At 36.4% G+C, this 25,905-nt stretch overlaps 1 protein-coding gene across 1 annotated transcript in view; it reads right to left on the reverse strand.

Moving 5' to 3' along the window:
* The window catches only part of magi2b (membrane associated guanylate kinase, WW and PDZ domain containing 2b), a 119,014-nt gene that overhangs the window by 51,837 nt on the left and 41,272 nt on the right, over nucleotides 1–25,905 (reverse strand). Inside the window, 5 exon segments of the mRNA XM_058767392.1 lie at nucleotides 9,696–9,719; nucleotides 9,722–9,774; nucleotides 11,212–11,431; nucleotides 12,585–12,800; nucleotides 14,069–14,188. Coding sequence (XP_058623375.1) covers nucleotides 9,696–9,719; nucleotides 9,722–9,774; nucleotides 11,212–11,431; nucleotides 12,585–12,800; nucleotides 14,069–14,188 — 633 coding nt within the window.

The following is a 25,905-nucleotide window of genomic DNA, read 5'->3' on the forward strand; positions in this document are numbered from 1 at the left end:
TTTTGTAATGCCTATATGTTCATAATCATTAAATACTATTAAAATACTGTCAACAAAAATAAACTCACATTAACTCACATTAATTATGTTCATAATTTTATGTATTTATTGTTTGGAGTATCTTGAAACTCTCCCGAGCAGTGTTTTTGCTCACAGATAAGATGACAATGGTCGTAGAGTGCCCTCAGGCGACCGTTAATTTGACATCAGAATGAATACGCCACCAACAAACATTTTAAAATATCCACCAAATTATCATAATTTTTGTAAATTAAACGGCATCCCTCATTCAAACTCGCTCGCTCCTTCTCTCTCTTCCAGCTCGTTGGTTCTCCGCATTGGATTGTGGGAAATAGTGCTTCAGCGAGTGTACATCGGTTGTACACTCGAAATCAGAATGCATCGTGGGTAAAAAGTAGTGAACGTATGTAGGGAATGAAGTCGTTCACTCAGAATTCGGACAGCACTACAAAATGGCTGACACCCGATATAATGCACTATATAGTGGATAGGGAGCGGTTTCGGACACAGCTATAGAATGTCCTATCAACCACACAGAAACACCGTAGCGATTGTCTAAAATGTCCTCACAAGCATTCAGAATGCCCTAGAAATTGCCTAGCAACATCCTAGCAACCATTCTGAACACTCTAACAACCACCAAACAATGTCCTAAGAGTGTAAACTTATAGAAAGTCCTATCCACCACAAAGAACACTGTAGCAATCACCTAAATTGACCTTAAAAACCATTTAGAATACCTTAGAAACCTTGCAACCAGTCAGAACATACTAGCAACCACCAAACACTGCTTGATGAACTACCTTGCAACCACCAATTAGAACTCCCTGAGAACAATCAAACAATGCCCTGGCAACCACTCAGAAAACCCTAGCAACCACGAAAAAAATGTCCTAGCAAGTGGAAATTCATAGAATGTTCTATCAGCCAAAACGTACACAGTAACAATTGCCCAAAATGACCTCACAAGCATTCAGAATACCCTAAAACCATCCTAGCAACCACTCCGAACATCCTAACAAACAGCAAACTCGTAAAATGTCCTATCAGCCACACAGAACACTGTAGTGATTACCTAAAATGACCTCACAAGCATTCAGAATACCCTAGAAACCTAGCAACCAATCTGAACATACTAGCAACCACCAAATACTGCTTGAGGAAATACCTAGCAACCACAAATTAGAACTCCCTGACAACCAAACAATGCCCAATCAACCCCCCAAACAATGCCCTAGCAACTCCTCAGAACATCCTAACAACCACCAAACAATGTCCTAGAAGTGTAAACTCATAGAATGTCCTATCAACCACAAAGGACACCATAAGAATGACCTAAAATGACCTCACAAGCATTTAGAATACCCTAGAAACCATCTAGCAACATCCCTACCAACCACTCTAAATACCCTAACAACCATCAAACTCATAGAATATCCTATCAGCCACACAGAACACTATAGCAATCACTTAAAATGACCTTATAACTATTCAGAATATCCTAGAAACCACCTAGCAATATTCTAGCAACCACTCAGAAGCCCTTAGCAACCCCCAAACAATGCCCTAGCAACCCTGCAGAAGTAAGAACACCTAAGCTGCGTCCCAAATGACACACTACACTATGCACTTATACACTATGTACTTATGCACTCAACCATGTAGTGTATGAATTATATAAGGTTATTTTGTCATTAATAATCGGAGTCTGATAGCCCCACCCCCTTCGCGGCGTAATTAAAGCTGCAACAGTTGAGTGCATGAAGTGTCCGACATTCCACACTTCATTTTTTCGGTGATTTAAGGGCACCATCCGGGTATTTAAAGTGCACTTTTTCTTTTTGGAATTTTCAGTGTGAACGCACTACTCACACTATTTATACTACAAAAGTCATAAATAGTGCATAAGTACGCGATTTGGGACGCAGCTCTAGCAATCTTATTGTAATGCCCTAGCAATCACTCAGAACTCCCTAGCAACCCCCAAACAATGCCCTAGCAACCCCGCAGAAGTAAGAACAACTAGCAAGCTACTTGTAATGCACTAACAACCACTCAGCACTCCCTAGCAACCCCCAAACAATGTCCTAGCAACCCAGCAGAAGTAAGAACACCTAGCAATCTTATTGTAATGCAATTTCTTTGGCCCCATTAAAATTTTATTTTAATTTTAATTCAACAGAGGGTTTCAAAGATGGTAGATTTGGGTACACAGAGCCACCATGCATGTTTAACAGCCTGGCTGAGAAGAAAACAAAAAATACAGGTTTTGAGCAAGCTGAGGAATATATGCTGACTTGTGCTCCGTTTTTAGAGCACAGGTAATATAAATGAAAACCTAACCCTAACTCAGAATTCCCTAGCAACCCCCAAATAATGCCCTAGCAACCCTACAGAAGTAAAAACAACTAGCAATCTTATTGTAATGCCCTAGCAATCACTCAGAACTCCCTAGCAACCCCCAAACAATGCCCTAGCAACCCCAGAAGTAAGAACAACTAGCAATCTTATTGTAATGCACTAACAACCACTCAGCACTCCCTAGCAACCCCCAAACAATGTCCTAGCAACCCAGCAGAAGTAAGAACACCTAGCAATCTTATTGTAATGCAATTTCTTTGGCCCCATTAAAATTTTATTTTAATTTTAATTCAACAGAGGGTTTCAAAGATGGTAGATTTGGGTACACAGAGCCACCATGCATGTTTAACAGCCTGGCTGAGAAGAAAACAAAAAATACAGGTTTTGAGCAAGCTGAGGAATATATGCTGACTTGTGCTCCGTTTTTAGAGCACAGGTAATATAAATGAAAACCTAACCCTAACTCAGAACTCCCTAGCAACCCCCAAATAATGCCCTAGCAACCCTACAGAAGTAAAAACAACTAGCAATCTTATTGTAATGCCCTAGCAATCACTCAGAACTCCCTAGCAACCCCCAAACAATGCCCTAGCAACCCCGCAGAAGTAAGAACAACTAGCAATCTTATTGTAATGCCCTAGCAATCACTCAGAACTCCCTAGCAACCCCCAAACAATGCCCTAGCAACCCTGCAGAAGTAAGAATACCTAGCAATCTTATTGTAATGCAATTTCTTTGGCCCCATTAAAATTGAATTTTAATTCAACAGAGGGTTTCAAAGATGGTAGATTTGGGTACACAGAGCCACCATGCATGTTTAACAGCCTGGCTGAGAAGAAAACATAAAAAATACAGGTTTTGAGCAAGCTGATGAATATATCATGCTGACTTGTGCTCCGTTTTTAGAGCACAGGTAATATAAATGAAACCCTAACTCAGAACTCCCTAGCAACCCTACAGAAGTAAAAACAACTAGCAATCTACTTGTAATGCACTAGCAACCACCAAACAATGCCCTGGCAACCACTGAGAACACCCTGGTATCACAGTGGACATTTTTCATGGACAAAAATGAAAAAATTTTATGCTACTTTTTTTAAATGTAACATTTTTCCTAAAACACACATTTAAAAAAAAAAAGTAGTAGTAAACAAGTAAACAAACAAGCAAACAAGTCATGCTACAGCCTCTGCATTGACACACATAAAGAGGGTCTACAGACATGCCCTCAAAGCAGGTTTTTTACTCATACTGTGTCAAAAGAAGCCATGCTGTGTTCAGATATTCATTAGCTGAGTGAATGGATGCTGTGCTGAACAGAACGCCGGGCCGGAGGAGGCAGGAGCAGGTGTGACGACCAACGAGGTTCTCGCACCTCCCTAGGAGGGTTACAGCAATCAATTCCCTCCTACACACACAGAGCAACCAGCTACACCGCATCCGCTGATGCTTGACCCTTCTCCTCACAATCAAAAACTAGTCTCATATTTAGGGTTTACATTAAGAACAGACCTTTCCCAGGCTGTCATCCAAGAGGATACATGATGAGCCTCTTATATGCGTCACATACACCGCTTTAACTCAGAGAGAAAGACGAGTAACACACCAGATGGCGACACTTTCTTAATAGAAAAAAGTGAGAAGTGTGGCATAACCTTGGCTGGAGTTACTGTAGTTTTCTTTTAAAGTTCATATCTTGATATGGAAGAAATTGGAGCCAAATGTTAAATATTTAATCTTACTTATAATAAGACAGATTTATTACTTCTCTTTATAATGTCTATTTGTAACTTAGAGGGAGGTGGAAAACAACATGTTTTAAAACCAACTAAAAATTACTATTTTTATTAAAACCTATTCAAAGTTCCTGCACATTATTGCAAATTAGAAATGTAAAAAACTATATTGGAAAGTATTTATAAATACAACAAATATGGACAAAAGGATATGGTGTCATGCTCTAAGGCAGCTGTTTTAATAAATAAATTATAAACAACAAATAATCATATTCAAAATGTTCGAAAATATTACTTACTCAACGTTCCTACCATTTGCAACCCCGCACCCCAATAAGTCAAATATTTTCATTCATAAATGTAACAAATATTATTAGCTTCTAGAAGGCTTAATAATCACTTAAGCACCTCATTAAGAAAATAATTTGCTTTTTAATAACTAATACAATATAAATAATCGTATTGAAAATATATCACCTACTCATCATTCCCACAATAATCCCATTTTTTAATAAATATAATTCTTAACAGATTAATAATGTAGAATCTTTAGAAAATAATTCTAAAACATCCATATTTTTATTTAGGACCTTTTGGACCATTCATAGTTTTAAGACAATGATCTAACCCAGACCACCTTAAATATCTTTTCTCAAGCTTCCTTAAATCAATGGTCCTCCATCGGCAGTTGCCATGGCAACTATGGGAGAAGTCTCTTTTTCAGGCCCTTTCATTCACTGAGTGGCTTATGTATATTTGAGTGCATTGAATGCACGAGTGTAAATATGAGCGTGTGCATATGTGCCGGATGCGTCTTTAAAAGTCCTGTGAAATTTTTGCTCTCAAAACCAACAAGCAGGGCTGATTAATTAGCAAGCACAGAGTAAATTTTGGAGCGTGAGAACAATGGAAAAATTATTCCATTGTTGCTAAATTAAACAGGCACGCCTCTAAATTACACCAAGAATTGTGAGTAACATTGATTTTGAAGGCAAAATTAGGTAGACACAGACAGATCATCTTTTATCTAACCTTTGATGGGAATTTATGATGAAACTGTGCCGGCCCATGAGGATCATAAGCTAACAGACAACTGAATTAAATTCTGAATCATGTCCATGTCTGAACTTTGAAGACAGACGTGGATCAAATTTGCAATACACAGACTGATTTCTTCGCAGCAGTTATTATTGAACATAATGGAAATCAATCATGATTATGTGTATGAGCCTACGTTGCTGCACAGACATGCCCAAAAAATAGTTCTATGCTGTACTACAGAGAGGGATATTAGTAGTCATGTCACAGAAAGGCATTAAAAGGCCTGTGGAAAGAGATATTGATTTCTCTGGCCCCATTAAATTGCATTTTAATTCAACAGAGGGTTTCAAAGATGGTAGATTTGGGTACACAGAGCCACCATGCATGTTTAACAGCCTGGCTGAGAAGAAAACATAAAAAATACAGGTTTTGAGCAAGCTGATGAATATATCATGCTGACTTGTGCTCCGTTTTTAGAGCACAGGTAATATGATAAGTGTGAATGAAGAAATAAAAAAATGAACCAAAGAATGAATGTCTAAAAATGGATAGATGGCTTTATGGAATGATGGATGGATGGAAGGATGGATGGATGGATGAGCAAATAAATGAATGCATGTACAGTGCTGTGAAAAGGTTTTTGCCCCCTTCTGTTTTTTTGTTTAGTTTTTTTTTGCATATTTGTCACACTTAAAAGATTCAGATCATCAAACAAATTTTAATATTACACAAAGATAATGCAAGTAAATACAAAATGCAGTTTTTAAATAATGATTTAATTTAAGGGAAAATTAACCACATTATTTTAGAAAGCTGAATTAAATTTCACTAGCCACACCCAAGCCTGATTACTGCCAGACCTGTTGAATCAAGAAATCACTTAAATAGAACCTGTCTGACAAAGTGAAGCATGCTTAAAGGTCCCATGACATGCTGCTTTTTGGATGCTTTTATATAGGCCTAAGTGGTCCCTAATACTGTATCTGAAGTCTGTTTCCCGAAATTCAGCCTTAGTGCAGAATTTCAGCCACTACGAGCCAGTCCCACAATGAGCTTTCTTAGGACGTGCCATTCTGTGTCTGTAGCTTTAAATGCTAATGAGGAGGAGAGAGGCGGGGCAAGGTGGAGGGTGGGTGTGTGGCCTTAACCAGCTTGCGCTACCATGCGCTAATGTTGACAGTGGATGTATCGCAATGGCTCGTAGACACACAGTCGTTCAAGCTTTTCAGTTTGACCCAGAATCTGATCTGGATGGAGAAGCACCGCATGAAGAAGTTGCAACTCAGTGGCTACAGCGGGACGTCTCCGAATGGTTAGTTTAAAATATTGTGTCTGGATACGGTACTTTAGTTGGTTTGTTTATGTATGCTGTTACAGTTATTCTCATGTAGCTAATGCTAGCCATAGGATCAGATGAAGGAACTAAAAAAATACTTCGGTGTTCATTTGTACATCCAAACACAGCAACTGCCATGCTTCGCTCGTTTGCAAGCTATGATTGTCTCTCGAGGAAAAAAAAATATTGCACTCGCCTCTCACGGTAGTAGCTCATTTTCTCATGGGCGGGCAAAGCAGAGAAAGGGGAGGTAACCTTTCCCCATATGACGACATAAAGGGAAGATTCCAGATTGGGCCATCTGAGCTTTCATTTTCTCAAAGGCGAAGCAGGATACCCAGGGCTTGGTTTACACCTATCGCCATTTCTAGCCACTGGGGGACCATAGGCAGGCTAGGGGAACTCATATTAATGTTAAAAAACCTCATAAAGTGATATTTTCATGCCATGGGACCTTTAAAGAGCAACACATCGTGCCGCGATCTAAAGAAATTTAAGAACAGATGAGAAACAAAATAGTTGACATGTATCAGTCTGGAAAGGGTTGTAAAGCCATTTCTAAGGCTTTGGGACTCCAGCAAATCATGGTCAGAGCCATTATCCACAAATGGAGAAAACTTGGAACAGTGGTGAACCTTCCCATTAGTGGCTGGCCTACCAAAATTACTCCAAGAGCGCAATGACGACTCATCCAGGAGGTCATAAAAAGAACCCAGAACAACATCTAAAGAACTGCAGGCCTCACTTAAGGTCAGTGTTCATGATTCAACAATAAGAAAGAGACTGGGCAAAAACAGCATCCATGGGAGAGTTCCAAGGCAAAAGCCATTGCTGACCAAAAAGAACACAAAGGCTCGTCTCACATTTGCCAAAAAATATCTTGAATTCTGCACTCTATCAGAAAATCCTGAAGGAGAATGTCCGGCCGTCAGTTTGTGACCTCAAGCTCAAGCACACTTGGGTTATGCAGCAGGAATGAAGGAAACAAAATGAAGGTTTTGGAGTGGCCAAGTCAAAGTCCAAACTCCGATTGAGATGCTGTGGCATGACCTTAAACAGTCCATTCATGCTCGAAAACCCTCCGATGTGGCTGAATTAAAACAATTCTGCAAAGAAGAGTGGGCCAAAATTCCTCCACAGCGATGTGAAAGACTCGTTGCCAGTTATCGCAAACGCTTGATTGCAGTTGTTGCTGCCAAGGGTGGCACAACCAGTTATTAGATTTAGGGGGTAATTACTATTTCACGTAGGGCCAGGCAGGTTTGGACAGCTTTTTTCCCTTAATAAATGAAATCATTATTTCAAAACTGCATTTTGTATTTACTTGGGTTATCTTTGTGTAATATTAAAATTTGTTTGATGATCTAAATCATTCAAGTGTGACAAATATGCAAAAAATAAAAAAAACAGGAAGGGGCAAAAAACTTTTCATGGCACTGTAAGGTAGAAAAATGCAGGTTAGATGCTTTATGGATGAATGTATGAATAAAAAAAAACAATGAATCAACCAAAAGGAGGATGAAGGAAGGAATGAATAAATAGCTTTCTGGTCAAATTAATAAATGAATGAATGGAGGATAGATCCTCAAACAACTGGTGACTGAATGAACAAACAAAACAGAGGATGGATGGATGGATGGATGGATGGATGGATGGATGGACGGATGGACGGATGGACGGATGGATGGACAAACTAATGAACAAATGAATGAAATGAGCAAACGAATGAATGAATAGAGATGGCCTAAAAGATGGATGGATTAACAAACAGATGAATAAATGAACAAATTAATCAATATGTAAATGAATGAATAGAGGATATCTAAACAAATAAACTAATGAATGGAGGATAAATGACTGCTTTATAGATGAATGGATGGATGGATTTATGGAAGCATGGATGGATGGATTTATGGAAGCATAGATGGATGAGAATGAATGAATGAATGAACAAACAATGAATGAATGCATGGAGGGTACAAGGATGGATGTATGAATGCAGGTTAGATGGCTTTATGGATGAACGTATGAACAAAAAATAATGAATGAATGAAAAGGAGGATGAATGAAGGAATTAATAATTAGCTTTCTTATCAAATGAATGAATGATTGAATAAATTAATGAACAAAGAAATGATTGGAGGATAGATTTTCAAAGGATCTGTGACTGAATGAACAAATGAACAGAGTATGATGGGTGGATGAATGAACAAATTAACAAATTAATCAATAAGTGAACGAATGAATGGATAGAAGATAGATAGCTAAAAAGATGGATGGATGAACAAAGAAAGGAATAGATACACAAATTAATCAATATGCAAATGAATGAATGAATAGAGAACAGATGGCTTAATGGATGAATGAATGAACAAACAAACAAACCAATGGAGAAAGTCTGAACAAATAAACTAATAAATGACTGAAACAAGAAAATGGATGGAGGATATATATACTTGGGGATGTGTGAATCAAAACAAATGAATGGAAGGATAGATGAATATGGATAGATGGATGGCTATATGACTAAACAAATGATTAAACAAGCAAACAAATGAATGGATAGTAGATATTTAAAGGATGGATGAATCAACTAACAAACAAACAGAGGATGGATGACGGAACAAACAACAAATGAATCAATGAGCAAATAATGAATGAAGTAACGAAGAGGACAAATGGAATGTTGTATGTATGGAGGGATAGAAAGATGAATGGATGGCTTGGCTATATGACTGAACAAATGATTGAACAAGCAAACAAATGAATGGAGGATAGATGCTTAATAGACGAATGAATGAATGAACTAATTAATTAATTAATGGCTATATAGATTGGTGGCTTTATAGATGGTTGGACAAATGGTTGAACAAACAAAAAAATAACTAATGAACAAATAAACAGATAAATGTATGCATCAGTGCTGAATAAACCTGTCATTCATAAACACAGTGTGTAAACATCATGATCTAGTAGTTTGTCATTCTGAATGTTTCATGAAACCAGAGCACAATCTGATCGTGTTCTGACATCACGAACAAACCCACAAAATGGAAACCTCCCTCTCAGATTTCATGTTACAATCTTTCACGCGTACATCTCCGGAGGGAAAATACAAGTAGAGGTCACGACATCAAATTTCTCCAAGCGTAAAAGAGAGCAACACACTCACACACGTGTTAACACACTCAAACACTCACCATCTTCCTCACACTCCTCTGGGGTTTGGCTTTCTTCGCTAGTCGAGGGTCGAGCCATGACGTCGTTTTGGTATTGTGACTGAAAAGAAAAAATATTGCAACAATTAACAGAGTTTAGCTACCATGATATGAATCAAAAGAGTCTCTATGCGTGTTATGTCAGGCAAATGTTGGTACAAGCCTAACTTTGAAATGTAAAACATTCTAGACTAGATATCCCAGAAGGCCTCAGTCACAGTGGCTGGGGGTTTTCCAGTTAACACAATGACAATCAATACTTTTAATAAGTCCCTCGTTTCTCATTAAGGACAGATGGGAGGGAGACGAACATCTCTCTCTTGCTCTTAAGAACACTCTTCCCTCAGCTACTCTGGCAGATTCAGTTTTATAGTGACTCATTTATCATCATGATTCCTGGCTCAGCAAAATCCAATGTGTCAGTTCATCCCTAATCAAAGTGGTACCAAGCGATATATACTGAATAATATTTTTATTTAAAACTAAATTAAAAAAATTAAATACAAATTCACGTATTATTTATTTATACAAGAATATTAAAACAAATGTTCTAATAATATTGCAGAATAATGCACTAAAATGTTTATGAAAGTACATGTGCAGTATTAAATGTATTCAAATTGGCTAGTAATAAATAAATAAACACTGCCTTTTTATTACGTTATTGTAATACTTAATTTTTTATATAAATATAAATTAAAATATTTTTTTTGTTATATCCTCCTTCTAGAATTAAAATTTTTGTAACACTTTGCAATAAGGTCCCAACGTTACTTAATGTAATGTATGAACTAACATTAACTAACAATGATTAATATATTTGTTATTCATTAGTATAATTAATCTTTCTTAACATTAGTTAATAAAAATAAAACTGTTCAATGTTAGTTCATATGAGCTCAGAAGCATTAAATAATATGAACAACAATTTTTTATTTTGAAAATGCATTAGTAAAGTTCAAATTCACATAAAGTAAGATAAATAAATGTTTTATGTACTTCAGGCTAACTAATGTAATTAACTAATGTTAACAAATGAAAACTTAGTGTAAAGTGCTACCAATAGTTTAAATAAAATTGCCTTGTTTGACTGAAATGGTGAAAAATGTATGAAAATATACATTTACAATTAATTAATATTTATATATTAATCAAATTATTTATATTAAGTAATTTTACATTAATTAATACAAATTAATTTCAATAAATTTCAGAGGCAATTACTTAAACTGAATACCATCAAAAGAATAAAAAACAAATTATAATTTTAGCTACCGTACATTGCCAACACTACCATGTGCTGAACTCCAGCAAATAATTTCCAAAATGCAAAATTCAGTATACTGAACTGCACTGAACTGAATGAGCTCAATACGGCACACATAAATAATTCAGCTATCCATAACGATCTGTAAAAGAGGACACTGCAACAGGTAGTGCTCCATATGCTCAAAAACTCTTTCATTATGAAGTGTGCTTTGAAGTGCACTTCACTCACTCTATGAAGTAAACTTCTCCTTTCTCAGTGTAGGCCATCTCCCAGTTATCTGGCAAAGGGCCCAGTTCGTCATTCTCCTGCGAGTCCTGTGGGGACTTGGGGGCATCTCCTTCCTCCTCAGGGGCATCTGTGGAGGTGAGGGTGGGGGTCTCGGGTGGGCATGGCTGGACGGGCACGTCTCCGGACGCATCGGTGCTCTTGTCCTCATGTTCACTCGATTCTGTGAGGAAAACAAAACAAATCAGTGTCGAGCATGACCTTCTGACTGAGAGACTTATTTGACAGTATAGTGTCGTAAAGGATGGTACAAAGAGATACAAGTACATAAAACAAACAAGTAATGACTAAAGGTCATTGCACACTGAGTCTGAAATGTTCGCGTGTGTTTTTCCGTTTTTTTGTATTCGTCATCCTTTCGTATCAAAATGCATGCTACGGATGCGAAAACGCAGAAAATCGAACCTGATCAGCTGTGAGGTTGTATTTATTTTTTTATGTGCGAAAATTTCGGACGAAAATTCCGGACTCAGTGTGCAATGACCTTTAGAGTAGCTATGTTTCCATCCGCCTATTTTTATGCACATTTAGGAATATTGGATGGAAATGCCAAGATGCGGAAAAATTCTAAAAATGCACATAAAAAACGTATGTGCACAATTGAGTAGGATAAACTTTTTATCCGATAAGAAAAAATGTGCATAAACTACAATGGAAACACGTTTACCTAATCAATTCTACCATGCTCATCAAAAAAGTCATGTGACTTTGCACGATGGGATGGGAAAACTTGACTAACGAGCAGACCGATCTTGTTGCACAACATCGTCTGTCGTCAAAGTATTTCTGTATAATTGTCTTACACGACTGTGTTCCCAAACAGCAGGCATCCGCCTGCCAAAGCAATGACAGCATTTATTGTTTTGTCTACTCACTCTGAGGCGCAAGTAATTTATCATATATGAAAATTATTATATTAAGTGGCTTCTCCCACTTTTCTTAGTAATATTTAGTGCCAGTTTATCAGGAGGTGACGAAATTTGTTCTCTTTGACTCGTTGGATGGAAACGGTGCTTTATTCGCAAATGTTTTATGGGATATTCCAGTTTTGCGCATAAGTTAAATTCGCATCTTTGGATGGAAGCATAGCTACTGTCAAAATTAACTCTTACTAAAAAGCCTTACCAGCCTTACTAAAAAGAGCCTCATCAGCTATGATTCAAAACCTCATCTTGGAGTTAAGTAACAACTGAAAAGTTTAAATAAAGCATCAGACTCTGGTCTGAAACATCTTTCATTAGAAATGAGTCAAAGCGGCTGTGAAGCCCACATTCATAATTGACTGTCGGGTCAGTTTAACAGTAGTAGGTTGTAACCTGGTGTGATGGCGATGCCGTTGCCATTGACAACGGGGCTCTCTTCCTCATCCTCTTCTGGTGGCTCAATGCTGTCCTTCTCCATGTTGCTGACGGACTTATTCCTCTTCCTTTTTCCCTCTGCACTAGGTCGGGCACCGGGCAAGAGTTGGTCCGTCACATTAAACAGCATCGGCGTGGGTTCGGCAGGAGGCTTTGGCGTGCCATAGAAGTTATCTAGAAACAACAGAAAACACATTTTTGGATTTAAACTAGGAAAAATTGCTTTCGCAGCTACTTCACATGCAAAAAGGTGAAGTCTGACTTGAAGTAACTTTTCAATAATTTCGCTGGAGTCATTTTTTTTCTGTGTGATGTTTGCCGTTACGGCACCCTCGTTCACCAGCAACTAAATCGTTTCATTCAAGATTGAAAAGAAATCATGTGTATCCAGGGAAATCTGTTTAATGATTAAAAACTGAGCTCCTGTGTGGTAACGGCATAGGCTTTATGAATTCATTTGCAGGTCTATGGGGATGGAAACAGAAGAGGTGAAGTTCATCGATTCATTTAAATTACACCCTGTGACCCAGAATTATAGACTGGGAGTGGACTAACTTCACCTCGTCAAAACCACATGAAATCTATAAAACCAATATACAGTAACTATATACTAACTATATAACTATATACTTCTATTTAAATATCCTGTTAAATTAAAAACATCTGTTTTTACTGTGCTGACGTGAACCATGATTTCATGCTAGCTATTAGTCAGAGACAGATGGTTCATTCGCATTCTAGAGAGCACTTAATTGGGCAAATATATCAACATTATAATGTACAGTATGATAAAAATTATATATATATATATATATATATATATATACATACACACACACACACACATATATATATACACACATACATACATTTTGGATCTTGATGAAGATTACATTAAATGGTTTTATTAAATTATTGAGATTAACTTTAAGTGAGTATTAGATGACTACAAAGTTAATCTAAAAATAAGGGGAAATCATTCTAATATTCCCTGATAACTGAAATGATTCCCATTAAATGTAATTTTTTGAAGCTATAAAACAACTTTTCTTCATTGATATATGAAGAAACATAAAAAAAATTAGTCTTTCTCTGCCGTTATTCTCAATGTCTGTCACTAAGTTGTCTGTCACTGAAGTTGTTATGATGCTGTGCCTCACAGAGTCATGGGAAGGATCTTCCTCGCCTCATGAAGAGAAAAGAAACCTGCGTCTGAAAGTAGTCCACACACCTCAGTGTCGGCTCTCAAGAGACCAAACTGCACTAGTTCTGAATACCTCTGCTCAATGTCAAAGATACATCCTCCTTCTTGCGGTAACATTGAGCAAATTTAAGGAAATTCATATTCCAGAGCCGCAGTGATATTACAGGTGTTTTATAAGCTTTATTTAGAGGTAATGATTTATTGAGATGTGGATGGTTTAACAGTATATTTCACTTACCTTCATATGTTCCACTTTCTAACAAAGCCCCACTTTTCTCTAATTCCATAAACCGCTCCACGCTCACAAAGTTGTAGTCCACACCTGGGACCTCCCCCTCTTTGGGCTGTCTCGTTGTGCCTGCAGACAAAAAACAAAACAAAAAAAAAACATGTGTCAGAATATTTAAGCTATAGACAAGACTAAGCAAAATACAGCCTCACAGAAATGTACTGTCAAAGTATCATAGTAAGTTATGATACAATAGATTCACAAGGTAAAAGCCATGTGAATCTGATAATAACATACCATGGTATTTGTGACCCTGGACCACAAAACCAGTCTTAAGTGTCAATTTTTCAAAACTGAGATTTATACATCATCCGAAAGCTGAATAAATAAGCTTTCAATTGATGTATGGTTTGTTAGGATCGGACAATATTTGGCCGAGATATAACTATTTGAAAATCTGGAATCTGAGGGTGCAAAGAAATCAAAATACAGAGAAAATCATCTTTAAAGTTGTCCAAATGAAGTTCTTAGCAATGCATATTACTAATCAAAAATGAAGTTTTGATATATTTACGGTACGAAATTTACAAAATATCTTTATGGAACATGATCTCTACTTAATATCCTAATGATTTTTGGCATTAAAAAAAAAAAAATCGATAATTTTGACCCTTCCAATGTATTTTTGGCTATTGCTACAAATATACCCCAGCGACTTAAGGGTCACATTTAGCCAAGTAAATTTTTATCATTTTTTGCAAGACATAAAATACAATAAAAATGTAATTAAAGTTGAAGCATATTTCACAATTATAAAATATATTTATTCAGAGATACACAGTAATAAACAGCAATATTTATATATATATTTTAGATTTATATATACTTTTTGATTTTGAATTTGAATCAGATTTTGAATTAGATCCACTGAAATGGACAGCTGGACTTTATTCACAGAAATAAATCAGTTTAAGGGAAAAAACAAACAGACACACACACACACACACACACATACATATATATAGAGAGAGAGAGAGAGAGAGAGTGAATGCGATTTTCTTTTTTTTGTGGGAAAAATTAATAGATTTATTCAGAAATCGATTTATAAAAAGTGGCAGTTAAGACATTTGTAATGTTACAAAAAATTTCCATTTCAAATAAATGCAGGTTTTTGAACTTTCTATTAAATACCTTCCACAAAACTATTAATAAACACAACCATTTTCAACATTAATAAAAAACATGTTTCTTGAGCACCAAATCAGCATATTGATTTCTGAAGGATCATGTGATACTGAGGTCTGAAGTAATGATGCTGAAAATGCAGCTTTGCATCACATGAATAAATAAAAATGGTCTGGTATTTTCTGGAGCAGCATTTAAAACCAAATAAGGACAAACACAGTCAATTAAAAAAACACTAAGTAATAAAGTAACTGAAAACTCGCAAAGTGTCATTTCCAATTTCCATATTGACTGTTTATGTAAATTGGGTGCATAATTAATGCATTAACTGAGGCTGAGTTTTCTGAGGGTAATCAAACATTCTTAAAAAATCAGGCACTGGGGATTTGCAAGACGCATACTTAGCAACGATATCATAATCCAGTCCCTTGAGCTCTCAACCAAATCGTCTCTGATTTCTCAAAACTTTTAGTCTGGGGGAAAAAAAAAATCATCCAGCTTTTGGCTTGTGAACTTCCCAACAAGAGAAAAAGTTCATCCCTGCTGTTTGCTTTTATGACATTCCATCATGACCAATAATCAGGTGAAACAGACATTTATTCTTGAGCATGTGAACAATAAAAATATGAAGCTGACAAAAAGTCAATTCAAGATTCTGTGAAAAATAAATTAGGGTACTTTTATTTAATTTAGCGTTCTTATTAATTCTGGCAATTCAAAGGACAATTTAAGATTAATCAGGTGGGTAATTAATAGTGAGATTTGATTTGACTTCACAGAGCGTGCACAGATGTAACAAATGGGTCATCGGATGAGGCTAATGATCTTAATCAATAATAGCAGTCAGCTTGCAACCAAGGAGATATAAAATGAATATGAAATGAGAAATGAGCCAATGAGAAAATCAGAAACATTCAAAATCAAATATATTATGAAGTAAAAATAAAAATGTATTTGAAATTCTGTCATTAATTACTCACCCTCATGTCGTTCCTAACTTGTAAGACCTTCATTCATCCTCAGAACAAAAATTAAGATATTTTTGATGAAATCCGAGAGCTTTCTGCCCCTGCATATACAGCAACGCAACTGACATGTTCAAGGCCCAGAAAGGTAGTAAAGATAGCGTTAAATAATTTTATGACGCTACGGGAATACTTTTTGGGCGAAGAAAACAAAAATAACGACTTTATTCAACAATTTCTTCTCTTCTGTTGAACCACTGATGTCACATGGACTATTTTAACAATGTCCTTACTACCTTTCTGGGCCTTGAACATGTCAGATGCATTGCTGACTATGGAGAGTCAGAAAGCTCTCAGATTTCATCAAAAATATCTTCAATTGTGTTTCGAAGACGAACCAAAGGTCTTATGGGTCTGGAACGACACGAGGGTGAGTAATTAATGACCAAATTTTCATTTTTGGGTGAACTGTCGCTTTAAGAAAACTATCAGTGTGCCGCTAGCAATGAATATAACAGAACAGCAGAGATGCAATCAGTCATAAAGGAGCTGAACTGTCTGTGGATAAAGCATTATCATTCACATATGGAACAACAATAGTCCAGTCAGACATCATTCTGGCTGTTATTGCCATACCATTGCTAAACTGACTCTATCACAATGAATCAAACTGTCTGAGACAAATTTCCTACATGCCCAGACATAATTTTCATTATAATTTCCATAATATCCCCAGTCATAAATATGGACACATTCAACAAAATAAAACACTTAACAGCAAATAAGCTATAGCATTTATTTTGAGCACTATAAGGAGTTTCCGGGCACATTTTCAGTTGGTCAAGATGGCAGACCAGCTGACCAACCAGTTAAACCCACTGAACACCTGCTTGGAGACAAGATACACCTAAACTCAGGATCAGGAACTGGTTGGCCGGATTTGAACTAACACCGGCACTAGCAGCACATGCTGTACCCGCTGGGCCACGTCTCCAACTAAAACAGAATTTAAAAATCAGTCCCAACAGATTTTTAGCTTCTACATATTTGCTTATATAATATGGAAAGCTTTCAAGCCAGTGCTGATAAAAGCTTTTGCCTATATCTATCTGGTTTTTCAGGACACACTTAAATAACACTTTTCCTCTATGAAGTCAAGGAGCTCATTTCAGATTCAGAAGGCAGATATGCATTACCTCGGATCTGGAAATCAAAGGTTGGAGTGTATTTCTGGACTAGTGTGAAGTCTTTGAACAAGAAAAGTTCATTTTGATTTTAGGGCTAAAATGACAGACCATATGTGTTGTTTTGAGAGGTGAAGGTACTGCTGAATTATGAAAGTAAGACAAAACTCATATTTTTACTAAGTGAGAGGGAGACTGGGAATTAGAAATGAGTGCATCACACAGCTTATGTAATATGCAGACAGCAATGGTACATTGTGGTCTAGAACATTTAAATATTCAAGGATATTCACCTGAACATCATTTGACCAGCGATGAGCCTAAATATAGTAGCTGTGAATCCTTTTACAAATTCAGTGGCTCCCCCGAGATGACAGCCTAATGCCGAGATGATATTTTGTGCATAAGCTGTACAAAGCAACAGGCCTTCTTTGAACTGTCAAATATTCTAGCATGTTAATATTAGTGCAATACAAATAATAATTAAAAGTAACCATCTAACAGCCACATACTGTAGCACTTTACTGAAAACAACCTTAGTAACCACATAGCAACACCCTGGAAACATTTACAACACCTCAGCACTGATGGAAAAGTTTACATAGAGAAGCACAACTATTTTTTCAAGAAAATTAATAAATAGAAATACAATCTGAATTCCGGAAATGTTGGGACGTTTTTTTTAAATTTGAATAAAACGAAAACTAGAAGAATTTCAAGTCACATGAGCCAATATTTTATTCACAATAGAACATAGATAACGTTACAAATGTTTAAAGAGAGAAATTTTACAATTTTATGGACAAAATGAGCTCATTTCAAATTTGATGCTTGCTACAGGTCTCAAAATAGTTGGGACGGGGGCATGTTTACCATGGTGTAGCATCTCCTCTTCTTTTCAAAACATTTTGAAGACGTCTGGGCATTGAGGTTATGAGTTTCTGGAGTTTTGGTGTTGAAATTTGGTCCCATTCTTGCCTGATATAGGTTTCCAGCTGCTGAAAAGTTTGTGGTCATCTTTGACGAATTTTCCGTTTAATGATGCGCCAAATGTTCTCTATAGGTGAAAGATCTGGACTGCAGGCAGGCCAATTCAGCACCTGGACTCTTCTACTATGAAGCCATGCTGTTGTAATAGCTGCAGTATGTGGTTTTGCATTGTCCTGCTGAAATACACAAGGCCTTTCCTGAAATACACGTCGTCTGGAGGAAGCATATGTTGCTCTAGTGAAAGTGAAAGTGAAAGTGAAGTGCAGCCATTTATGCTGCGGCGCCCGGGGAGCAGTTGGGGGTTTGGTGCCTTGCTCAAGGGCACCTCAGTCGTGGTATTGAAGGTGGAGAGAGCGCTGTACATTCACTTCCCCCACCTACAATTCCTGCCAGACCTGAGACTCGAACTCGCAACCTTTGGATTACGAGTCCGACTCTCTAACCATTAGGCGACTTCCTCTAAAACCTTTATATACCTTTCAGCATTCATAGTGCCTTCCAAAACATGCAAGCTGCCCATACCGTATACACTTATCACATACCATCAGAGATGCTGACTTTTGAACTGAACGCTGATGACACGCTGGAAGGTCATGGTATCCGTGATTTCCAACAAGAATGTCAAATTTGGACTCGTCTGACCATAGAACACTTTTCCACTTTGAAACAGTCCATTTCAAATGAGCCTTGGCCCACAGGACACGACGGCGCTTCTGGACCATGTTCACATATGGTTCACAAATTTTTGCATGATAGAGCTTTAGTTGGCATCTGCAGATGGCGCGGTGGATTGTGTTTACCGACAGTGGTTTCTGGTACTATTCCTGGGCCTATTTAGTAATGTCAATGAACCTTTCAGGTGCGACTGTCAATGTCAAAAAATCCTCTCCCTTCTACCATGCACTCTCTCTGCGGTGCCTCCTCCTAAAAACAAACTGCAGCCATTTCAAGTGCAAAATAGTTTAAGACATGCGTTGTTTTGACGTTAAATAATGGTGCAAATACCAGTAATGTGACGAGCGCAAACGTTAGTAAAGCGCGTTGCGTGATTCATTTGAATACTCTCTGAAAGAGAAACTCCTAGAAATGCATATTCAGTAAGGTCAGGCGCTAAAATAACTGTGTCCACGCCTTTTCAGCGCTAATTTGTCACTGTGCGTCTTTAGTAAAACCTGACAGTACTATTTTAACGCCAAAAGACGGTTCGCGCTGGCACAAGCTGTTAGTAAAACTGGCCCTAAATCACCACCATTACTAAATTCATCCCATATGTACTTATCCATCTGTGTCATTACAGATTTCTGTGGATTATCTCAGAGATGTAAAGGCCTCTATGGAGGAGTGATTTCAGTGTTCTGACAACACACTTCTACAGTACATGTCCAGGGAAACATAATGCGCTGACGGAGGCAATTCAAATACGCAAATGGCTGCATCTGTATGCTGACAAAGGGCTAAACATGACACAGAGGAAATTACACGGAAGCTTTGCTGATATTCATATGCATCATGAATATTTATTTGTTAATAATCAGATGGAAATACTTTACAGTTTTCTCCTTAAGTATTTGGAGTGGGATCTCTTTCTTTTGGAGAACAAATCTTGTGATTTAATTAAAGCTTATCAATTTACAACATTCAGAAAAGATTATGCAAACATTACGTATTTAATGGCAAGATTTAAAGTCCCAGTAAAAACAAAATAAAAGTTTTTTTGGGTGTTAATTTCAATATGTTAGTCTTAAGGTTATCTATAAGCAGTGTGCTCCAAAACAGTGAGAAAATTTGTGTCTGTCAAAATAAAAGCATCAAAAAGTGCAGTATGAATTGCTGACAGCTAGCGGTTTAAAAGGGTAACATTACTGCAGTCCAAATTTCACAATATCTCTTTCAAGTGTAGAAATTAGGAAAGAAGTATTGTAATTTCCCTACTGTAGTATGAAGCAAAAATAATATACCTATGAAATATTCATTTATTTATTTTACATTGCAAATGTTTTACAATATATGGCTATTACTGTCATAAGTGTCTTAGTTATGAACATAGTTTGAAGCTCTCAGTTTTGAACTCTGAAAGTGAATTAGAATAATTTAACTTTAAAATGTAAAAAAAAGATATTTTTTTTTCCATTTCTTCATTTCATTTGTCTTTTTTTCTTTTTAAATATCGCAATAAATATCATATCGTAGACTTCATATCACAATATTATCGTATTGTGAGATTTTGATATCGTTACATCCCTACCAGGTAATATGCCCAATAACTCCTACTTAATAAGACAACTTTAAGTAGGCGTTATTGCTCAAAAAGTGGAGCAAAAGGAAAACAAACAAAAAAATAAATAAGAAACCTGTGTTTAAGAAACCTGTCTGAAAAGAGTAATCTTTTTTTTTTTTTTTTGGGTGCTGCTAGTGGAAAAGAAATTATACACTTCACCTCAAAGAGCTTTTAGATTACAAAATATACCAAAGAAAAATGACATAATCAGCCTGAGGTGGGCGCTGATCTGTCTCGGCTAATGCATCTGTTCAGATGACTACCTGAAGAGCCCTGATTAAATACATCCATGGGGTAAATCTGATTATAACAGGGAACAGAAACTGGCTTAGTTTCTCTCTCTGCTCAATCTCATGCGATTATGGCTGATGTGATTATGAGAAATGATGAGAGAAAATTGCGTCCAGCTTTACCTGTTTTCATTTCTCTGCTTGATTACCTCCTTATATCAGTTTCACCTTCCCATGTGAAACAATCTTTCAGGTGCGACTGTTTCACACTTGCAGAGGCTCCGCCGTCCTGTTTCAATTCCCTGTCAAAGCAAATCAACCGCAAGGATACAAAAGGCACCTCTGCTCTGGCTTTACTTCATAGTTCTGAGCCACAGCAGCTCATTCTTAGCCTCTCTCGCTGTCTCCATTCATCTCCTCAGGAATCCTCTGCTTTAAAGTCGTCAGCAGCATCTCTTTGGATCACTTGGATTGCGAGTGACATTCCCACCTGCTAAACAAAGCCCTGACAACTGATGCTCCAGACAGACGCAGACAAGCCTCATATAAACAACAGCGTGCAGAAACCATATTCACAAAGAAGACTGATCTGTGATGCAGCAAAATAAACCTAAACCAAACGCTCTTTCTCAAATATATTTTCGCAATTAACAGAAAAAATGAACTATAGTTAATTCTCTAGAGACAAGGAGTGTTTCTAGGTGGCAATAGCTTTTAATACATTAACAGAAAATAAACAGGGGGAAAAAAACGTTGCTTTTTCCTTGAAGAACGTACACTAACAGATTGAAGTAAGCACATTATATAAAAATTATTTATTCTTAATTTATAATTATTTGTATAATATTTCTATAATTATAATACAACAATTATTTGTTATGTATATATATATATATATATATATATATATATAAATACATTTTAGGGGTGTCAACGTTAACGCATGCGATTAATCAAAAAATTTTAACACGTTAATATTTTTTTAACCCAAATTAATCGTTTGATAAGGTTTGACCCCAACTTCTTCCCGTCATCACAGCGCGGAAGGTTATCTATCATTGTGTGATGAGGGTACAGAGAACCAGTGTTGCCAGGGTAACGGCACAAGTGGGCTATTTTGAAAATACAGTGGCGGGAAAAATTACAGAGTCATGGGTTGCGTTTTTTTGACTGCAGCCACGCCATCTGAGAAAATCTGTGATTTTTTTTTTCCCACGTCTACATGGCGTTGCATGGTAGTGATAGCCATGAAGCTTCGAAACCTTTGCAAATCTTTTTTTTTTTTTTAAGAGTGGGTCGGATCGCTTATCAAACTGAAACCACAGTCAATTAATCAATAATAATAGGCTGATTAAAAAACACCTTCTAGGCACTTCTTGTTTAATGGTATTGTATTTTAAATGTATTTTAAAAATTAATATAAAATCAAATTGTTTTCTGCAAACTCCACCAGATTCCTGTTCTGCATCTCCCCAAGTATCACTGTGGTGAATTTCATGTTGTTTTACTGTCATTTTTTTAATAATTGCAAATAAAAGTCAAGACAAAGGCTATTTACATTGCTGTATAGACATATTTAAAAAATTCATAAAAAGATCAAATCAAATTGTTTTCTGTAAACTCCACCAGATTCTTGTTCTGCATCTCCCCAAGTATCACTGAGGTGATTTTCATGTTGTTGTTTTTTACTGTATAATTTTTTAATAATTGCATACCAAAGTCAAGACAAATGATCTTTATTACCTCACTGTATCGCATATTTTAAAAATTCATAAAAATATAAAATCTGATTATTTTCTGCAAACTCCACCAGATTCTTGTTCTAAATCTCCCCAAGTACCACTGAGGTGATTTTCATGTGTTTTTTTTTACTGTATAATTTTTTAATAATAGCATACCAAAGTCAAGACAAATGATCTTTATTACCTCACTGTATCGCATATTTTAAAAATTCATAAAAAAATATAAAATCTGATTATTTTCCGCAAACTCCACCAGATTCTTGTTCTACATCTCCCCAAGTATCACTGTGGTGATTGTCATGTTGTTTTACTGTATGATTGTTTAATAATTGCATACCAGAGTCATGACAAATGATATTAACATTGCTATACAGACCTTTTAAAAATTCATAAAAAGATAAAATCAAATTGTTTTCTGCAAACTCCACCAGATTCTTGTTCTACATCTCCCCAAGTACCACTGAGGTGATTTTCATGTTGCTTTACTGTATCCTTCTTTAATAATTGCATACCAAAATCAAGATAAATGCTATTTATTACCTCAATGTATCGCATATTTAAACATTGAGGTAATAAATGGCATTTGTCTTGACTTTGGTATGCAATTATTAAAAATGATGAAGTAAAGTAACATATATAATAATATTAATAATGTATATTAATAATAAATTGATTTATATTAGTAGTAGTTAAAAGTATTTATATGAAATTTTTAAAATAACTATAATAAAATGTATGTATGTATGTATGTATGTATGTATGCATGCATGCATGTATATACAGTGAGGAAAATAAGTATTTGAACACCCTGCTATTTTGCAAGTTCTCCCACTTAGAAATCATGGAGGGTCTGAAATTGTCATCGTAGGTGCATGTCCACTGTGAGAGACATAATCTAAAAAAAAATCCAGAAATCACAATGTATGATTTTTAACTATTTATTTGTATGATACAGCTGCAAATAAGTATTTGAACACCTGAGAAAATCAATGTTAATATTTGGTACAGTAGCCTTTGTTTGCAATTACAGAGGTCAAACGTTTCCTGTAGTTTTTCACCAGGTTTGCACACACTGCAGGAGGGATTTTGGCCCTCCTCCACACAGATCTTCTCTAGATCAGTCAGGTTTCTGGCCTGTCGCTGAGAAACACGGAGTTTGAGCTCCTCAAAGATTCTCTATTGGGTTTAGGTCTGGAGACTGGCTAGGCCACGCCAGAACCTTGATATGCTTCTTACAGAGCCACTCCTTGGTTATCCTGGCTGTGTGCTTGGTCATTGTCATGTTGGAAGACCCAGCCTCGACCCATCTTCAATGCTCTAACTGAGGGAAGGAGGTTGTTCCCCAAAATCTCGCAATACATGGCCCCGGTCATCCTCTCCTTAATACAGTGCAGTCGCCCTGTCCCATGTGCAGAAAAACACCCCAAAGCATGATGCTACCACCCCATGCTTCACAGTAGGGATGGTGTTCTTGGGATGGTACTCATCATTCTTCTTCCTCCAAACACGTTTAGTGGAATTATGACCAAAAGTTCTATTTTGGTCTCATCTGACCACATGACTTTCTCCCATGACTCCTCTGGATCATCCAAATGGTCATTGGCAAACTTAAGTCGGGCCTGGACATGTGCTGGTTTAAGCAGGGGAACCTTCCGTGCCATGCATGATTTCAAACCATGGCGTCTTAGTGTATTACCAACAGTAACCTTGGAAGCGGTGGTCCCAGCTCTTTTCAGGTCATTGACCAGCTCCTCCCGTGTAGTTCTGGGCTGATTTCTCACCTTTCTTAGGATCATTGAGACCCCACGAGGTGAGATCTTGCATGGAGCCCCAGTCCGAGGGAGATTGACAGTCATGTTTAGCTTCTTCCATTTTCTAATGATTGCTCCAACAGTGGACCTTTTTCACCAAGCTGCTTGGCAATTTCCCGTAGCCCTTTCCAGCCTTGTGGAGGTGTACAATTTTGTCTCTAGTGTCTTTGGACAGCTCTTTGGTCTTGGCCATGTTAGTAGTTGGATTCTTACTGATTGTATGGGGTGGACAGGTGTCTTTATGCAGCTAACGACCTCAAACAGGTGCATCTAATTTAGGATAATAAATGGAGTGGAGGTGGACATTTTAAAGGCAGACTAACAGGTCTTTGAGGGTCAGAATTCTAGCTGATAGACAGGTGTTCAAATACTTATTTGCAGCTGTATCATACAAATAAATAGTTAAAAATCATACATTGTGATTTCTGGATTTTTTTTTAGATTATGTCTCTCACAGTGGACATGCACCTCGATGACAATTTCAGACCCTCCATGATTTCTAAGTGGGAGAACTTGCAAAATAGCAGGGTGTTCAAATACTTATTTTCCTCACTGTATATATATATATATATATATATATGCGTGTGTGTGTGTGTGTGTGTGTAGATAGATAGATAGATATATTAGTGCTGTCAATCAATTAAAAAATTTAATCGCGTTAATCACAATCATGGACTGTCATTAATCATTATAATCTTTATAATATTATTAAGTTTATATTATTATATTTATATAGGTTCAACTAATCATTTATTAAATATACATTTAAATTCATTTAATATAAATACATTATTAATTATTGCTAATAATTTTATTATATTATACATCATAATTATATATTTATTCATTATTAATACTAATTATTCATTAGTATTAATTAGTAATTAATACCAATTATTATTATCCATTATATTATAATATTATTATTGCTATTGTTGTAGCCATTGTTTTAACTAAACATTTATTTAATATAACAATTTAATATGTTGTATGCTTTAATATGTTATTTAATTATTAACAGTTATTTCAAAATTCCTGAATATTTTGGAACTGAATTTTGAAAAGTTATTACTAATCACTGAATTTTTAATGACAAAATGCAGTATGATTTTTGTTTTTTTTACATTGAGATATTCACTGTGTAAATACACAAACATTATAAACTGCACCACTAAAATGCAACAATTTAGTGCAATTTAGTGTAATTTATTTCATTTTATACCAGAGACTTTTGTCATTAATATACATCTATAGAGCAGCCTGACAGAAAGATTGAGTTGAGTTCGGGACAAGACTAAAGTATAACATCCTTGCAAATAAAACTGTTAGTAGCTACTCTGAATGAACAACAGACCAAACATCAAAAGACAAAAAAACACTGCCCCACCAAACAGCAGAGAAGTCAAAGAAGGCGACACAGGTAAACTAATGTAAGAATCAAGCATTGAAATGTATTTCCAG

Source organism: Onychostoma macrolepis, chromosome 25, assembly GCF_012432095.1.
Source record: "Onychostoma macrolepis isolate SWU-2019 chromosome 25, ASM1243209v1, whole genome shotgun sequence".
Taxonomy (NCBI): domain Eukaryota; kingdom Metazoa; phylum Chordata; class Actinopteri; order Cypriniformes; family Cyprinidae; genus Onychostoma; species Onychostoma macrolepis.